Source organism: Carettochelys insculpta, chromosome 8 (assembly GCF_033958435.1).
Source record: "Carettochelys insculpta isolate YL-2023 chromosome 8, ASM3395843v1, whole genome shotgun sequence".
Taxonomy (NCBI): Eukaryota; Metazoa; Chordata; order Testudines; family Carettochelyidae; genus Carettochelys; species Carettochelys insculpta.
The window spans coordinates 4,918,411-4,935,602 of record NC_134144.1 but is presented as its reverse complement, the minus strand read 5'-3'; the positions used below and the strand labels follow the sequence as shown (position 1 = coordinate 4,935,602).

The following is a 17,192-nucleotide window of genomic DNA, read 5'->3' as shown; positions in this document are numbered from 1 at the left end:
TAGGAAAAATGAGGTGTATTACACACCTTTACTCTAGTGCACAGTAACATACAATATGATGGTTAAGTCAAGTTAAGAATTAAATGGCTTGGTGCTTTGTGTGCACAAACACATTTGCAAATTAAAATTTGCTCTCTCACGTTTTAAACAGATAGGATGTAAACCTGTATGATTCTTGGGGGAAATACAGGTCCCTCTTAAGAAGAGCCTAACAGATCCAAGCAAGTACAGTCACTATGAAGACTTTTTACAAGTAATTCTTGTTTCTATGCTACAACTGGGTGTAAAGTTACAACTAGTTGCAAATCCAAAAGGGGAAGAATGGTAGAAATCCTGTGCAGAGCAATGGATGCAACCACCATAATTCAGAAGAGTTCCACAGGCCACTGACAAATGAGGGTGAACAGTCCCATAGTAAAGAGGGAGCCTTTCAGTAATGCAGGTCTCAATTACGAGACACGTCTGAGCAAAACAAAGGACGTTTGTTCCTAAAATGTCTTTTCTTCTCTTCCCCACCCGAAAGGCCTTGTGTTACAACCACGTTGCTCTTCATAATACTTTACTCAATACACATGGTGCTTTATTCTCAGTAATAAACAATCACTTTTCCATGATACTCATCTTTAAAGTTTCCTCACAAACCTTGACTAATTCTCCCAGTCCCTGTGATGTAGGTACTAAACTCCATTTTACAAATGAGGGAGCTGAAGTTAAGTGAGTTTTTCAATAAGGTAGTGAGATATGAATAGGACATACATTTTATTTTCAATATTGTTCAGACCCCCCCGACACTGGAGAATATAGGCAGATCAATGAATAAATCACTAGATGTGGTAATAGTTATATTACTAGATCCATCTTTACCCAACAGAAAAAGCTTAAATCCACCTCTTTCCAATTTAATGACAATTCTTCTGATTTGATAGCTAAAATGGTTTTCATTAGGCAGGGTTTGAGAGTTCTCTGCTGAGCTTAGTTATAGCTGGGAAACAAATTACTTTCACACCCACCAAGATTTCAAAATGAGCACAGCAAGTAATATCGTAAAAATTAGAGTTTGTGTTTTAATGGTTCATTATTTTGTGATACATTGATATGATCTCTAGGTGTGAAGTTAATCACTACAAGAGTATACAGTAACTCCTCACTTAACACTGTAGTTATGTTCTGGAAAATGCTGCTTTAAGCAAAATGATGTTATGCAAATCAAATTTCCACATAAAAAACTATGTCAATGGGGGCAATAGTCTTAGGTTCCTGGGAAATTTCATTCAGCGGCCAGAAGGCAGAATGTACTTATACAGTGTAAGTTTTAAACAGTTTAGCCCTACGTACAGCAATGATGATTGTAAAGCTTGGTTGAGGTGGTGGAGCCAGAGGGTGGAATATTTCTCAGGGAACGTCTTGCTACTAAATAATGAGCTAGCACTTGGCTGAGCCTTCAAGGGTTAACATTTTGCTGTTAATGTAGCCTCACACTCTACAAGGCATCATGGACTGAGGCAGGAGGGAGGACACACCACAGACACACAGCAGTGACGACTGCAAGCACCTTTCATCTTCTCCAGATGGTACGTACACAGCTCCACAGTGTCAAGGGTGACAGACACACACCCGTGTGTGAGAGCCCCAGACCTTACAGAGAAATTAAAGAAGCTGATGGGGGCTTCCAGCCCACCCTAGCTCCAAACCCCCACAAGGACGGGCTGCTTTTTCAGAAAATCCTGCAAGTAGCGGACAAAACAGATAAGCAACATAATAAAATGCCATTAACTGGGACAATGTTAAGTGAGGAGTTACTGTACCGCATATTACACCGTCCAATTAAAATGTGATTTTAAAAATGTAAGTGTAATATTGTCAAACTTATTACATTAATAAGCAAAGAACTCCTGCCTATCCTAGGTTATTCCTTTATCCTTACTCCTTTCCTGTTTGCAGCTGTCACCCCTCTCTACTCCATATAATTACGCCAATGCAAGCTGAAAGCTAGTAAGACAGACATGGATTAATATTGGAGGTGGAGCGTATTATGTTCTATAAAGACAAGTCAGCTATGTTACTGTCCCCCTAAACCTTATCTCCCCCTTCAAATAGTGATTAATCTGAATTACTGTTAATAATGAAGATGTCAAGGAGGCAATGTGACTAATCATGCGCTACATAAACCCCCATGCTACAAACCCTGCAGTGTCCACAGAAATCATTTTAATATTTAAACAGAAACCAACCAGCTTCTCCCTGGATGACTTCTTTGTAAATTTTCTGCTCTCCCCACTGTAGCTGGAGCTCTAAAGAGCGTCATTAAAGAACAAGAACACCATTTATCAGGCACAATTCAAAAGAGTCGCACACCCTCTGAAAAGACCATACAGTGCTTTCTTTCGTCAAACAGTTCAGCAAGATTGGCAATACTTAAACTGTTTAGACAACAAAACATGTCTTGGGATGTGTTTTTTTTTTTTTTTTTTAATTTCAACTAGTTAAGGCAGACCATGTACACAGCTACGCTTTATTGCAGTCTTGAAGGCCTCTGCTGAGGCTTGCTTCATATCTCTGCATAACAAGCTGTCTTCAGTTCTGGTCCCTGTGTCTCCCTAGGCATAGAATGGGTGTGGCTAGATAAAGTATACTGCACTTGCTCATTTCATTCTCTATCCTCCACATGGAACAAAAAGTGCGAGGTCTACAGGAAAGACGTTCACAACAGGGAATTTAAACAAATGCTGGCTTGTGCAAAATGCTTACATATACGCTCAACTTTAAGTATAAAAGTAGTCCCAGTGGATGCTGCAGGGTTACTCACGCTCAGAGCTGGGAATGTGTTTAAATGCTTTGCTTAATCGGGTCTTAAAGATATTTTATTGTCTCGTTGTGTATATATATGAGAGCACTTTTAGTTTGCATGAGGTTTATTGAAACCCATTTCAGACTGGCAAAGCCTAGTGATCTGCTGTGCTATAGCATCACTGTTTGCCTTAAGAGTGGTAAAATACAAGATAAAGGAAAGCCACAAAGGGGATGAATTTACAGGATGCTATATTAGAGGACGCTAAGCAAAGACTTCATATTAATGGGTCTCGTGCACTTGTTGTGAAACTGTAATCCACTGAACACAAGGGATCCACAGATGCACATGGTGGCTTCGTGAAGGATCAGTATGGAGATTAGGCTTTCCAAATTCCTGAAAATTTAAGAATTTCCCAACCTCTTTTGTGTCTGACCTCATCGTCTGCTTCCTTCAACCTTACATCTTTAAAGCTTTGTTAGAAGTATACCTTCTGCACATTGGACGTGACCTCCACCACTACAGTCACCTTGCTCTCACCTAGTGCAAGACTAACTTGCTGGGATCATCTAAGTATACCTTCATTTGTGAGGGATCAAACCAAAGGGCATTAAGCATAGGTTGTAACTTTTGACAATGAAGAACGTTTAATGCTCTCAGCTATTTGTGGCTATGTTTCTGGTCCATCTAACAGGGTTGTCTCCATCACCGTCATATTGAACTCTCATATCTTAATTGTTGCACTGTGTGACAGATGCAACATTTAATACAGAAAAATACTTAAGTAGTCACACCGTTTGATACATAGCTTACTACTCTATGCAAAGTTCAGACTTTTGCGCTTGTATGCAGAACAATTGTCTTCATAGCTGTATTTATGAACAACACTGCAGTCAAAGAGAGAGCAACAGAAAAAAGGCCTTTTACAGATGTTCACAGTTTTACAAATAAATAAAGTTGTCTGTCTACATTAGTCTTGAGGTTTTAAAAATGTTTACATTGGGGAAACTCACCAAAATGAATTGGTTGTACAGATTAAATTAGATATTTCACGCCCATATTCCAAAGGCAATCAGTTCTCTTCAAAGGACACATGAAAGAGTTCCAGAGCCTCCAATCTAAGCTAGATTTACATTGTCAAAATATTATTCTTGATCATTTGATTTTTTCCACCCACTTCATTTGAACAGAACTATATTCTGGTCCCCAAATCCCACTGGAATTTTCTCAGGCCCAGTTTTATCCCTTCTGACTCACTGCCTCTTTTTTGTTTTGTTTGTTAAGGATTTGGCTGTGCTTCTATTGCATGACAGATGCCTAGTGAACTACACAGGTTGTAATAAGGAAGTTGGGGGAATATGCTTTCCAAATCAGGAGCAAGAAAAGAGAATCTGCTATTTTGCTTTAGGAAAAGCCCTCAGTAAAGGAAATAATTTCTGGAAAAACTTCCTATTAATTCCATGAATTTAAATGACAGTTTAAAAAAAAACAAAACAAAAAAAAACAAAAAACCACCTCTACTAACCCTGCTAGATTGTCTACTCTGGGATGATCCATACATGTCTTCACCATACCCATTGGTCTGTCACAAGAGAAAAATGAGAAAAAGCTTAAAAGAAACCAAAGTAAGCCCCAGTGAAAGTCATTTTTTACGCAGGGTTAAGACACAGATGGTACTTTTCCACATGTACATCGCAAACAGTCACTGTAGTTCCTCAGAAATCATTATAACTTCAGACAGCTCAAAGAAAGAGCACTTGACAGTTTTGTCTGCCAGCAATATCTGTATCCCGGGCAAAGATATCTCCATTCTCAACTCATGTTTTTGTAAAAACAGTGCACCAGCAGAATACATTTAAAGTCTCAATCTCTTCAGTCTAGGGAAGGGAAAATAATTCTCCTGTTTACCTAAATTTGTCATTTCACATTGGCATTTAATATTAAATATCCTGTAAACTTGCAAACAAACCTTACGGCATTAGGATAATCTTGGCTGAATTAAATTAAACCTCACTGCATTAGGGTTAATACCTTTGGGGTAGGCTGTACTAGAAATGAAATTGTGCCAGTGTTGTATTCTCTGTTAGGAACAGGGATGCTTTTAGAAGTGTGCATATTCGACACAAAATGGATATTCCAAGGACTAAGGGACCAAGAGAAGTTTTTTTGGATAAATAACTTGGTCATAAAGTGATTAAAAGCCTTCTCCTGATGCAACAGACTGGACCATGGTCCACAGAGGGTCATGATCCTTAGGGAAGGAGTGGAAGGACTGAACCTACTAAGGCCTCATATGACTGGGTGCCTGTTCTGATCTGAAAATACAACTGATACCCACCAGGCCCTACCGATGCAGATGGGGGTGGGGGTGGAGGGCAAAAAGGAGCAGTTGCCACAGGCTCCTTTGAAACACTGCAGCAGCAGCGCTGTGCACAGCTCTGAGGGAGTGTGGGAGGGCCCAGGACTGACTGTCCTAACCCATGCCCCTTCCACACCTGGCCCTGCCCCTTCTGAGCTGGGCCTCCCTCCCTTCGTGCTCCTGCCGTGACTGTCAGCCCTTTGGGTAACCACAATTCCTATAGAGTAGAAGGTTAAAGGGCTGCTCCTGCCATAATCCATGTTATTGTGCGACTCTGATAACATCCATGTAGGTTCCTGTTTTTCAAATATTTTCTCTGTAGTACTTTTAAAGCAAAGTCCTCTTGCCTAGATGGAATTTCTTTATAGCTGTAACACCCACTCTCATCCGTCTAGGAAGGGAAAGACTGTAGGTCTACTTCCACGAGTTCTCAAACTGGGGGTCATCATGATCAATGTTCCCTCTACTTTTTTTCCATCCACGGGCAGAATAAATTGTGTTATGTGCACCGAGACGTGTGGATGTGCACCACCAACAGAAGCACAGGCTGCACACTGTGGGCACTCTGCTAATCAGCTGGGTGCCACCTGCATCTCTCCTGGGTGGGCACCCAAGATCTCAGCCTACAAGGTTATTAGCTGTCAGCCTCCCCCAACCCTGCTATGCCTCCTGAATGACAGCTTCAAGCATCAGAACGGTGTGTTTTAATTTAGAGGTTGGACGACACGTTCCGAGGCGTGTGGCGTGAAAGGGGGACCAGTGTAAAAGTTCCAAACCCACTGGTTGAGGCAGAGCATCCTTTCTGGGAAGTGCACAGGGAAGGGAGGGAACTAGCAGACTGTGAATTCCCTGATGGGAAAGGAAAGCGTCACAGCGCTCCACCCAGAAAGGCAACAATTGGGCAGCTGAAACAGGAGAGTTGGTGCTGTTGCTGAGCCACTGAGGAAACGCGGCGAGGAAGGCGGGAGACAAGGGAAGTAGCCTTGAACTGTCGCGTTCATCTGGAGAGTTGCTAGGAACAAAGTTGTGGCAGGCAGACAAAATGAGTAAGTATGTGTCACATTTCCACCTGTGGAGTATTTTACAGTATTATCTGGCAATATATTTCGTACTAATGCAATATGCCACTTGAAGATAAAAGAAAACCTACATGGGCATGCCCCATGGAAGTTACATGAAGGCTAGTTTTACAATGATCTTCTCAAGAGAAAACAGGTGATTGAAATTTCCTTGGCATGAAATCAACGCAACAAGAAAAGCGTTTGGTGAAAGTCTTTACAAAGCATGTAGAAAAACTGTATGAGCAGTACTGCTGTGCAGTCATTTAGGCTGTACTGCATTTTGCAATAAGCAACTGATACTGTGCGCCACAACGCCAAAGAGCTACCATCTATTCCTGGCTTTGGCTGGTTTCTCAGTATAGAACAAAACTATTTGGCCAAATCTGACCATAACCTTGCGGTCAACATTGTTGCAAGTTCTCTCCAGCCCCATCAAAACCCGCTCAGAAAAAAACAATCCCTAAATACATACAGCTTTGGAGTTCTTCTTTTTGGTCCTCTCATTGTCTAATCCAGCCTGCAGTAAGAGTAAGAATACCCAGTGAAAACACCAACGAATTCTTGTACTTCTATCTTCCCCAAGACCTACATGCAGATCTACATGCATAAACCAAGTCCTGTGTTCCTACAAAGCTACAGCACGCACACACTCAGTAAGTATATAGAAAACAACCACACCAGACACAAATTGCTAGTTTATTATTTTAACAAAATTTTAAAAAATTTAACCATGCAGTTCAAATTATTCATGCCTGCAGGGTTATCTGCCATATATATGTACTTCATCCACACAGCCATGCAAACAAACTTAGCATAGGTAGTATTCGAACCAGTGTTTTTTTGTGTTGAAGGGAAAAAAAGAAAAGGGGGGAGGCTGGGGCTGTCAAGGTGCCAGTACTCAGTACCAGCAAGTACCAGCACAAAAAAAGCACTGATTAGAACTATATTTGTATATAGACCACTGCCAAGGGAAACAAAATATACTGGGTGAACAAATTCTTAATGTATTTGTGAAGGTTACCACGCAGAACACTGGAGAATGAAACCATCTCTTCTCTGAGCTGGTACAATATAAGCTGTTCACCACACGACCCTGAAGTGACAACACCTTTAAGTGGGAGTTAGTTCATTCTCCAGGGCCTTTATTCAATCCTTTTCCTTGCTGAGTCTGACAAACGTTGCAGTACTGAGAGAATGTCTCTCATTCCTTGCAGTCAGGCATCCACCTCAGAGACCATAACACTGCCATCGTGGTCATTTGCCTTTTGGGTAACCTTCTTTATTATCAGTCAGATATAGCAATAGGTATTAGAAATTGTAAATACATCAATATCATCACACACAGCAACTTCAGACTGTTCTCACCACTGCATAGGCGCTGGCATAGTCCAAATCAGACTGTCAAGAGCATGAGAGGAAACAACAACTATCAGAAAACCAAAGAACACCCAGCCACAGATGGTAATCAGGAAGACATGGACATTGAGTTGTAGAAATTTAACATTCTTTGTGTTTTTGAGCAACGATGGCGCATATGCTAGCACAGGTTCAGAAATCAGGAACTTCAGCAACCACCAACCAGACTAATGAGAAACAGGGAAAAGTCTCTATATATTACATCACTATTGGGCAATAACTCAATATTCTTCCTTGTGGGACCTTGGACGTGGGAAATTATTAGGGAAAACTGAAGAGAATTTGCAGTAGACGACAACTGAAACCAGCAGCACATTCTTTCAAAAAACGAAGAAATTCTAAGTTTCTCGGCAACAAAATCACGTAAGAGTCAAGTATGTGACACGGGCTTCCAAAATGATAAAGTGGGAGCAGTTTGCATAGGTCTCAGAATAAACCATCTTAAAACCTTCTTAAAGAAAAGATTCCAGGAGAAAACTCTGAGAAAGAAGTTGCTGATTTGGGAGGATTGGGAGGTTCCACATTGTGATAATTCTTCTGACATTGGCCTATTGTTTGGAAGCTTCATGACCAAAAAAGAATCAACCCTTCAAGAGAAAATCTGTAAATTCTACAGCTCGTGTTGTGTTCCACCCATTTATTTATAGACAAACAAAAATGCCAAGCCAAAACCCCCTGAAAAAATCAGATGCATAATTTAATATCTGCACAAACTACTTAAAATGTATTCAAAATTCTATCTTGCCAAGCAATTGTGAATTATGTGAACCATTTATCAACGTTAATGTTTGTATTTTTATTGCATTTTGTTTCAATGTGAATAAAATCATATGCATTTGGCCAAGTCTGTTAAGGACAGACTTTGTCTCAGACTACTGAGCTAACGTATCTACCTCCTGCTTTCTTTGGCCCAAAATCACCATACCCCTCGGGTCAAGGCAAAAATTTCAAAGTGTTCTCACTCTTCAAGTCATAAACTTTAAGGGCAGAATCTCCCTCAGTGTGTGCGCGCAGAACCCAAATCTTTGGATTTATGATCATTCATTCCAGAAGGAGTCCCTTTTAACAGTAAAATAGGAAATTAAGTGTAACATTAGGAATGTTACAGCATAAAGTTTCTTCAAGAGACTCCATTAGACAAGGGCATTGCTTGCAAACTTAACAGTAGAACAATGCCCATTTGCGCCCAGTAAAGCTCTGGCTCTTAAAACTGAAAGACTGCATAGTTAACAGCATAGGAATACTGCTGAATATTAGGAATGCTTAGTTACACTCCAGTGAGATTAGAAATCAGACCATTTCTTTTCGGTGAGAAAATGCAGACTGGTTAGTGACATGCAAATTTTAATTACCAATGGGACTCAGAATAAATTATACTGAGGTCTAATAGCAGCTCTGATTTGTCAGGTTTTTGGAGATAGGGCTGCCAACCCTCCAGAATTAACCTGGATTCTCCAGGAATTAAAGATTAATCTTTAATTAAACATTATGTTATGTGACGAATTCTCCAGGAATACATCCAGCCAAAACTGGCAAACCTATTCGGAGATAATTCAGTCATTAATGACCTTGCAGGTCATACAAATATACTTACAGTTAGGGACAGATATGCAGTTTACTTGAAGATTGCCCAGAACAAACTAAACTGAAACCTCAAGTGCTTTAGGAACGAAAGCATTTTTTCCCCTATGTCAGTTCTAGGCACAATTTTACTGAAGTTTAATTCAATTCAAATCTTAAATTCGTTTTACACTTCACGTTTCTTAACCTCTTCTTCATCATTGAGACAACTCCACTGATTATTGCTTTCTTGTTAGTGAACTAAAGAACATCGGGTCATAAAGATATCCACCACATTCTGGTTACACCATTTGAGCAAATTAAACTAATCCCGTTTCAGGAGGAAGGAACGTTACAGTAAAATCAGTGCCATACAATGACTAGTATATAGATGCCACACAGAAGGGAATTGGACATTCATAGTATAAGATATACTATAAGGTGGAAATTTAATTAGCACTCATTGAATTTGTTTTCCCAGTGATAAAATGTGAAGCTTTGTACATATAAATAAAAGCCTATGTAGAGGAAAACCAGATCATTCCATTCAACAGCTCCTCTGGGGATAGTCCTGCAAAAGGAAACACCATTAGCTCTCAGTTGGCTAATTAAGTATAATACATTCCAAGAGCTTGATGAGACCTCCCTGAAAATGGTAAATGGTGAACACTAGGATTAAGGATCTGGATCATTCTATAAATTATATAATCTTAATTTGCACGAATTGAATAATCTATCTCAATCTTAAAGAGGTAAACTCATGCTACTGGCTAGCTAGAATAAGACTGTGTGCATTAGAAGACAATTATTGCTACTGGAACCCAGAAGAGGAGAAATGCTTTAGGTACAAACAATTCTATGTGCCTATTCCAGCCTATACTAAGTCACGTTCAGTACTTTCAGTACTGACTTTTACGTCCCTGTTAGTACTGTTCAAAACCATTTCAATGAAATGCCTTCTGAGTACCTGTCTCAGAGAAACCAGGATTTTAAGTTTTCAAAAGACAGTAAGTACACAATGGGACAGTAGCAGAACTGTCTCAATCATGTGCACTATTATGAAAGTTAACTTAGGCCACACTAGAATTAAGACAGTGCACCCTGGAATGGTACAGAATCATGCAGGTCAGGAGTACCTCTATGTACACTGGTTGGAACTATTTTGTACATGACAGTGTTCTTCAGGTGTACTCAGAAGATGTTACTGTTCTAATATGGTAGATTTACTAGACCTAAGTGACGATAAGCTCCTGTGCTCACGATATACTCAGGAATAAGGCTACAGTGTAGAAAGTTGGGAGATATGGGAGACAAGAATTTACAACAGCAACGAAGGGTCCTGAGGCACCTTATAGACTAACAGAAAAGTTCTGAGCATTTACAAGAGCTCTGGCTGGAAGGGGTGCAGAGCAACTTACTGAAAAAGGTGGGAGAACAGCATCAGTTCCGTCATGCATTGAATTGTACAAATTACTAACCCTCAGGCTTCCACGGCTACCCACTGACATGCGCTCATCTTCATCTGAAGCCTATCGAAGAGAAAGTGCAGGAGACAAGAAACAATTACAAGAATATAGATAATAAACAATGAAACAATTATAGAGAGAATCAATGAGACAGAAACCAGAGGTTTTGCCTGAAAATGGTCCAAAGAAAGTTGTAAAGCATTTCACTACAGGCAGAACAGGTTAGAAGCTCGTTCAACTCCTCTTTGTGCGACGTCTGGCAAAGCGGTTCGTTGTTCACCTATGCAAAGGAGTCGAATTTTTTTATTCTGACAAATTTGCTAAAACTCTCTGAGAAGTCTTTGCAGAGAAGCATGAGTGTGGGATCACGTTAGCAGCGAATTACATTTATTTTTGAAAGAGACACTGCCTTATGAACAGAATGCTGACAGTGATGTATGTAAACATAGGTAAAGAATAAACAAAAGAAAATACTAACCGAGGCATTTCTTCTGGATCTACGAGAATAACGCTCACTGTCTTCCTATCAAAGCAGCAGAGAAAAAAAGAGTGAAATGTTGAAAGGACAGATGTAGTAAAAAAAAGCCTTCAGTAAGAAAAAATGAATCCTCAGCTGTGTTGAGAAGGAAGGCTTAATCTAATGACAGATGATACACTATGGCAATTGAGGGGGGGGAAAAAAAGATCAGAATTTGCTATTTCCCTATACCTGCCCGCCTCCTTTTATCCCAGTCCAGTCTTCATCAATGCAATGGAAAATTACATGCATTGTTTCTTTATTTGTACCTAGTACAGTAGTAGCATGTTGATCCCAGGATACAACAGCAACAAGGCAGGTGAGGTAATATCTTAGTTGGACCAACTTCTGTTGGTGAAAAACATTTCAAGCTCCCCAAGGATCCCAGGAAGAGATGGAATCTTCTCTCTTTCACCATCAGAAATTTCTGCTGATCTCTTATTAGCATCTAGACATTCACAGTGTAAGTGCATTGATTTAAGTAAGGTAAATTTACTACACTAGTGGGTCAAGGAACCCATAAGTACAGCTCAAACAAATCTGTCTGCCATTCTCTACTCTGTAGAAAGGCGAAGGCAGTCCACCTTTTAACGTGGGTTTTACTGAAACACATGGCCTTTCCTGACACGCCAAAAGAATCCATACCCTACTTCAGATCACTGGACTGTATTATACATGACCATGGCTGGGTGTACACTTGCCCCCAACTTCAAAGGGGGCATGTTAATCAGGCCGACGGGAGATTACTAATGAAGTGCTGTGGTGAATACGCAGCACTTCGTTAGGCTAATTCTCCCCCGCAGCAACTTTAAATCTTCAAAGTAGCATTGAGGAATAAAGGCACTTCGAAGTGCCTGCAGCTACACGCATGCCAGCACTTTGAAGTTGCTGCAGGGGAGAATTAGCTTAATGAAGTGCTGTGTATTCACTGCAGCACTTCATTAGCAATCTCCCGTCGCCCTGATTAACACGTCCCCTTCGAAGTTGGGGGAATGCTGAACAGTGACAATATGGCAGGATGGCACCAAATTTTGACAACATGGTTTTAACACTATTCAGTAATAGCTAAGAAGTGGAATGCAAAATAAACACGTTCAACTCTGTTTGCCATGGGGCAGTTGTTTATGTTGGTTTTCAAACAAGCTTACATATTCTGTGGGTAGCATTCTACCCAATCAAACTTAGCTCTGGATTTGGGAAGCACTGGAAGTGGTGAACACAAGTTCTGAAGTGGCAAAGGCTGACTTGGGAGCTTTCAAGGGAATATAACCAGTTTTGCCAGCTGGGTCTTGCTCACATGCTCATACTGATCACCATTGTCAGGGTGATGAAGGAATTTTTCCCAGGTCAGACAGGCAGGAACCTTGGCATCTCTATACCATGGGGTAGTAGTCACTGTTAGGATCCTCTGGCTAACACACACTAAATCAATTCCTGCAATTTGCCCAGGCCTTGGGCACAGGTGTACCTCAGATTCTTCTATACTCTGCCTTACACACAATAGTTTAGTCTCCTGAGGACAGTAATAGTTCACTCTAATCCAGGACAGTAGCCTCACCACATGAGTAGCTGGGTAGAGTTTAATGGCCTGTGATGGACAGGAGATCAGACTAGATAATCTGGTGGTCCCTTCTGGCCTTAAACTCAATGAGGCACTTCAACTTGTCTCGATGGCAAGTCATCTTGACAGCGGTGGGAGCATAAACCAAGAAAATGTGTGTGTGGCTGAGGGCAGAGTGATCAAAGAAGCAAGACAACAAACTTCCAAAAATTAACTCATGTTACCAGACACTGGGACCCAAAAAGAAGGGCCTGGAGACAACAGTCTGCCTCCAGTCTCCAACGAATGGGTTGATAAATTAAAGATCAAAGAACTTTTTTTAAAAAATCTGAAATAAGTCCATAGGAAACCAAATCTGGTCTGCTGTAGCAATTGTTTTAGTTGCTTATCAGAAATATTTTTTCCAGGTCTTTGGCCAGTTGTAAAGTTTTCACTCAGGAACATTTTTAGCAACACTTTCAATTTTACAGCCATTGCACAGTTGGGTATTCTCCAGAGGCTTACTCCACAGCGAAAGCCAGAAAATTAGATGTCAGGACTGATGGGAGCAGGAACATCACTAGAGTAATGTAAGAAGGCACATGTTGGTGTTTGCCCTGACCACGTCATATAAGGTACAGTGGAATAAGTTCCCAGGGTCAAAATAAACATGCCTGGAAATCTCTGACTACCAACAAGTTTAAGAACTTATTCAACTTGGAGACAATGAGAGTATGTAAATTGTCACAAAAATTCACAGACAAAAAAGGCACATCCTATTGTTGATGCCAGGAATATTTGTATTGTGTTCTAATTTAAATCAGTTTTAACACTTTGGGGAAAGATCTCTGCAAAGCACAACAGCTTCTGCAATCACATCCTACGAATATCAGACCATGCAAAATGACACACACACACACACACACACACACACACACAGGTAAGCAATACTTCTGATGCAGAGTTCAAAATGGTCTTCGTAAACCTGGAAACTGCGTTTTCAAATATAGCAATACATCTGCCCCACAGAATCTCAAAAATTGCAAACTGCACAAGATTTAAAATTATGTTTTAGCTTTGTTGGTCAAGGCCTACCATCCACTGCTCGATGTCACCCCACTTTGTATCCAGACCATAATATTTCTATAGACAGAAAAGGGAAAAACAGAATTTAGATGAGAACAACAAGCACTGAATGTTGAGACATGCCGAGCTGCAAAGTCCATCTCTCACATGGACACACACACTCAAGGATTAGACAAACATGCCAGTGCTAAGCTGCAAATCGCAGCATGAGGCTCTCCTTGATGCCACTGTGAAAAATGGCACATGCCGGAAACAAGCTTCCTTATAAAGAAGGAAAGTGTTTTGATCTGGTTTTGAGCCTGACAACCATAAGCTCATGTATTTAAGGGCGGTATGCTTTTTGGCATTGTAAACAAAGTGGTAGGGAAAGAAGAAAAAGGGAGTAATGAGCCTTGGGTTCCTGATGCAGTTCAGTCAAACTGTGATACAAGGGGTCTGACCATAACACTTTCAGGATGAAAAGTTTCATTAAACAACTTGGCAGGAGGACAAATTAATGAAAATTGAGTTAATCCCCATATACTGTTAGGAAAACAAGCAATTCTTAAAAGGTCCTTTTGAAAATTGTGAACAGCTTTTATAAGACTTGCATCATCATGAAAATGGCACAATATCATGAATGGTAAAAGGTTACACATTATTGGGAACCTGCAGCACAATTTCAGGTGCTGAACATCAGAAAAAATGAAAAGTAAAACCTGGAAAACCCAACCCTATTCAGTATGAAATATCACATACGCATTTCTAGAAGAAAGCCTTGGTGTCTCGATTCTTATTTTTTTTTTTGCATAACAATTGTGGAGCAACACTACTAATTTTGTGATTGGCTCAAACGAGAAGTGTTTCAGATTTTTTCTTACCAGATATGCACTATTTTAAAGGAGCCAGTTTGTGTGTTTACAAAAGTATTTAACCCAAAATAGCACGACAAACTCTGTGAAAGTTGCATAACAAAATAAAATTACTGCTGTACAGGGAAGCCACTGGGAAAAAGAAGTAATATCAACACAGGTAATTCCTATTTAGGAGGACAATGTGTATCAGAACGATTTATGTGAATAGTACTCTCCTCAAAGGAGTCCTATTACTGTGTATGAATCAACAGCTCACCTTTGATTGCTCCTGCATTGTTGGCAGTGCCTTTGGGAGGGAGATGTGGAATTGTTTTTAAAAACATGTTTTTCTATTTTGTTTAGATCTCAGTCATTTAAGTTAGGCGCTCAAGAACCTGAAATCTTTGATACACTCAGCATTTAGTATCATCTGAATTGCAACAGTTTCACTCACTTTACTTCCTAATACAATACAATTAGTAGAAAACTTGAAGGATAAACTTGTTTGTAATCTGACAGAATTAGGCAAGGAAAGCTAACATCTCACCTAATTGCGCCTTTATATCAAATGGGGTGATCTGGTTAGCACCCACAGAAAGAGAAAAGCAGTACATGACAATAATCATAGACATCATCGCTTAGTTTGGAGAATATGGGCAGAATAAACCATGATTAACTTGATAGATCCCATTGACTTATATGGGAACAATGGATGCATACTGCAGTCTTAAACATGTATGTAAAATACTGGAGCATTAGCTTCTAAAAGCAGTCCCTGGCATTTGACTCAAACATTAAAAAATCAAAAACTAGGGGCCTGCAACCTCTGCTTGCTACACTCGCCAACCTCCCTCTCTTCCTGGAAGGTCCGGGAACCACACAGCCACACCAGCCTTCTGGGGATGTGGGCGGAGGGGTTCGGGAGCTGTGTAGCCAGCCCCGGCCTTCCTGGGGACCTTGCCCTGGCCTTGGCCCCTCTTCCTGCTTCCACCCCTCCGCTTCCTGGGCAGCGAGTAGACGCATTTATGTGATGTCATTCTGTTGCCCAGGAGGAAAAAATTTGTATACATATAGAGAGAGATAAGACCATTTCTTTAGTGTATTATAGGTTTAAAAACACTATGCAGCTGTGCTTCTAGGACACAAAAAAAGAGACCCTAATTCAACAAGTTTAAAATTAGGCATATAGGATATTGCTTCTGTTTTCCACAAAGGATTTAAGCATGGGCTCAGGAACCTCCTGCTATCCACCCATTCTCAATTGTTCCTGCTTACCCAGAAAGAAGAAAGAATCCAAAGTGTACTTCAAGGTGGGTTTTAATTCATTTCTGTTCTTTCTTCAGCAGTGGGCCACAGTTACAAGTTTTATGCATCTCACCACGAGTGCTGAACTAGAAATGTAATATGACAACCTACCCCCACCCTGCAAATTACATATAATGTAAGGTCCCAGTCCTGTAAATGAATGTGCTGGTTTAGACCTCTGCAACTGCAGAGTCCTGTTTGGCAGAACTTGCATATTTTTCACTGTAACTCTCAAGACCGGTAAACTGGTAAGGCACATTTTCTCAAAAAAATCCTTTTGCTTGTCTGGTAACCAAATTTATAAAATGATGCACTCCAGAACTAAACTTTTCACAAAAATTAAAACCCAAGTTACTGTTTGCATAGCAAGCGTCTATAAATAAAATGACTAACATGCTTAACATTGTGTGAACCCTGCTTTCTACAATCATACCGCATGCCTTGGGTTTCTGAAGTCAGTCTTGTGAACAAAAACAATGAGACACCCAGAAAAGATTTCAATGTTTCTCAAAGTTTGCTTCCTGGCAATTTTACTTTTGTCCTTTGAGCCTTTCCTACCTCCACCCATCTAAAGCTACAAGGTTTAATACTATTGGCCACGTCGACACGAGACACCTCTGTTGACAGAGGTTACTGTCAGAAGGGATTTCCCAGCAAAACGTCTGTTGAGAGATTGTCTACACACAAAAGCAGATTGAAAAAGCAAGAGCGTCAAGCCCCTCCTCAACAGAACAGCTGACCACAAGCTCTGCAGACAGGGCTGCCTGGTGAACCAGAAGCCTTGTCAGTCGACTAAAGGGCGCTGGAGCATCCACATGGCTGTTTTGTTAACAGAACAGAACACTGTCGAAAGGGTGTTATACTTGAACAGGGAGAGGTAGAACGCTCCCAACGGATGTGCCGGATTTTATCGACAAACTGTGGACAAAGTGCATTTGCTATGTAGACGCTCAGCGTTTTTTCCAGCAAAAGCCTGGTTTTGCCTGGAAAAGCCTCTCATGTAGACATGGCCTTGGTGAAAGAAACACTATCGAGTACCTCCAAGGTTCCATTCTTTAATTCATAAAATGCTGTGATGTCAATAGCATCATCTAATAATGAGTAAAAATATTTGATGGCCTTTGAAATATGTTTAAGTATTATAAACATTTGACAAGCCAATTACTTTGGGTACTCAAAGATGACTAAGCTAGTTTCTCTGAAGATTTCTTGTACAAATTTTAAGCAATTGAAGGACATTTTTCAGGTAGAAAAATTATAT

The 17,192-nt window shown here is 40.4% G+C and overlaps 1 protein-coding gene across 35 annotated transcripts in view; it reads right to left on the bottom strand.

The window, feature by feature from the left end:
* Positions 1-17,192, bottom strand: part of LRRFIP1 (LRR binding FLII interacting protein 1) — a 148,640-nt gene that overhangs the window by 53,163 nt on the left and 78,285 nt on the right. For 13 of the 35 annotated variants that reach the window (XM_075002053.1, XM_075002050.1, XM_075002043.1 and 10 more), the window contains exons 4-10: positions 13,803-13,850; positions 11,129-11,173; positions 10,603-10,713; positions 7,574-7,606; positions 6,681-6,725; positions 4,314-4,370; positions 2,232-2,291 (exon numbers count right to left, since the gene is read on the bottom strand). The exons of 7 other annotated variants lie outside the window; for them this stretch is intronic. In XM_075002053.1, coding sequence (XP_074858154.1) covers positions 2,232-2,291; positions 4,314-4,370; positions 6,681-6,725; positions 7,574-7,606; positions 10,603-10,713; positions 11,129-11,173; positions 13,803-13,850 — 399 coding nt within the window. Of the gene's footprint in view, positions 1-2,231; positions 2,292-4,313; positions 4,371-6,680; positions 9,736-10,602; positions 10,714-11,128; positions 11,174-13,802; positions 13,851-17,192 lie in introns of those variants that run through there. 15 more of the 35 variants (XM_075002042.1, XM_075002052.1, XM_075002045.1 and 12 more) reach the window with 8 other exon arrangements.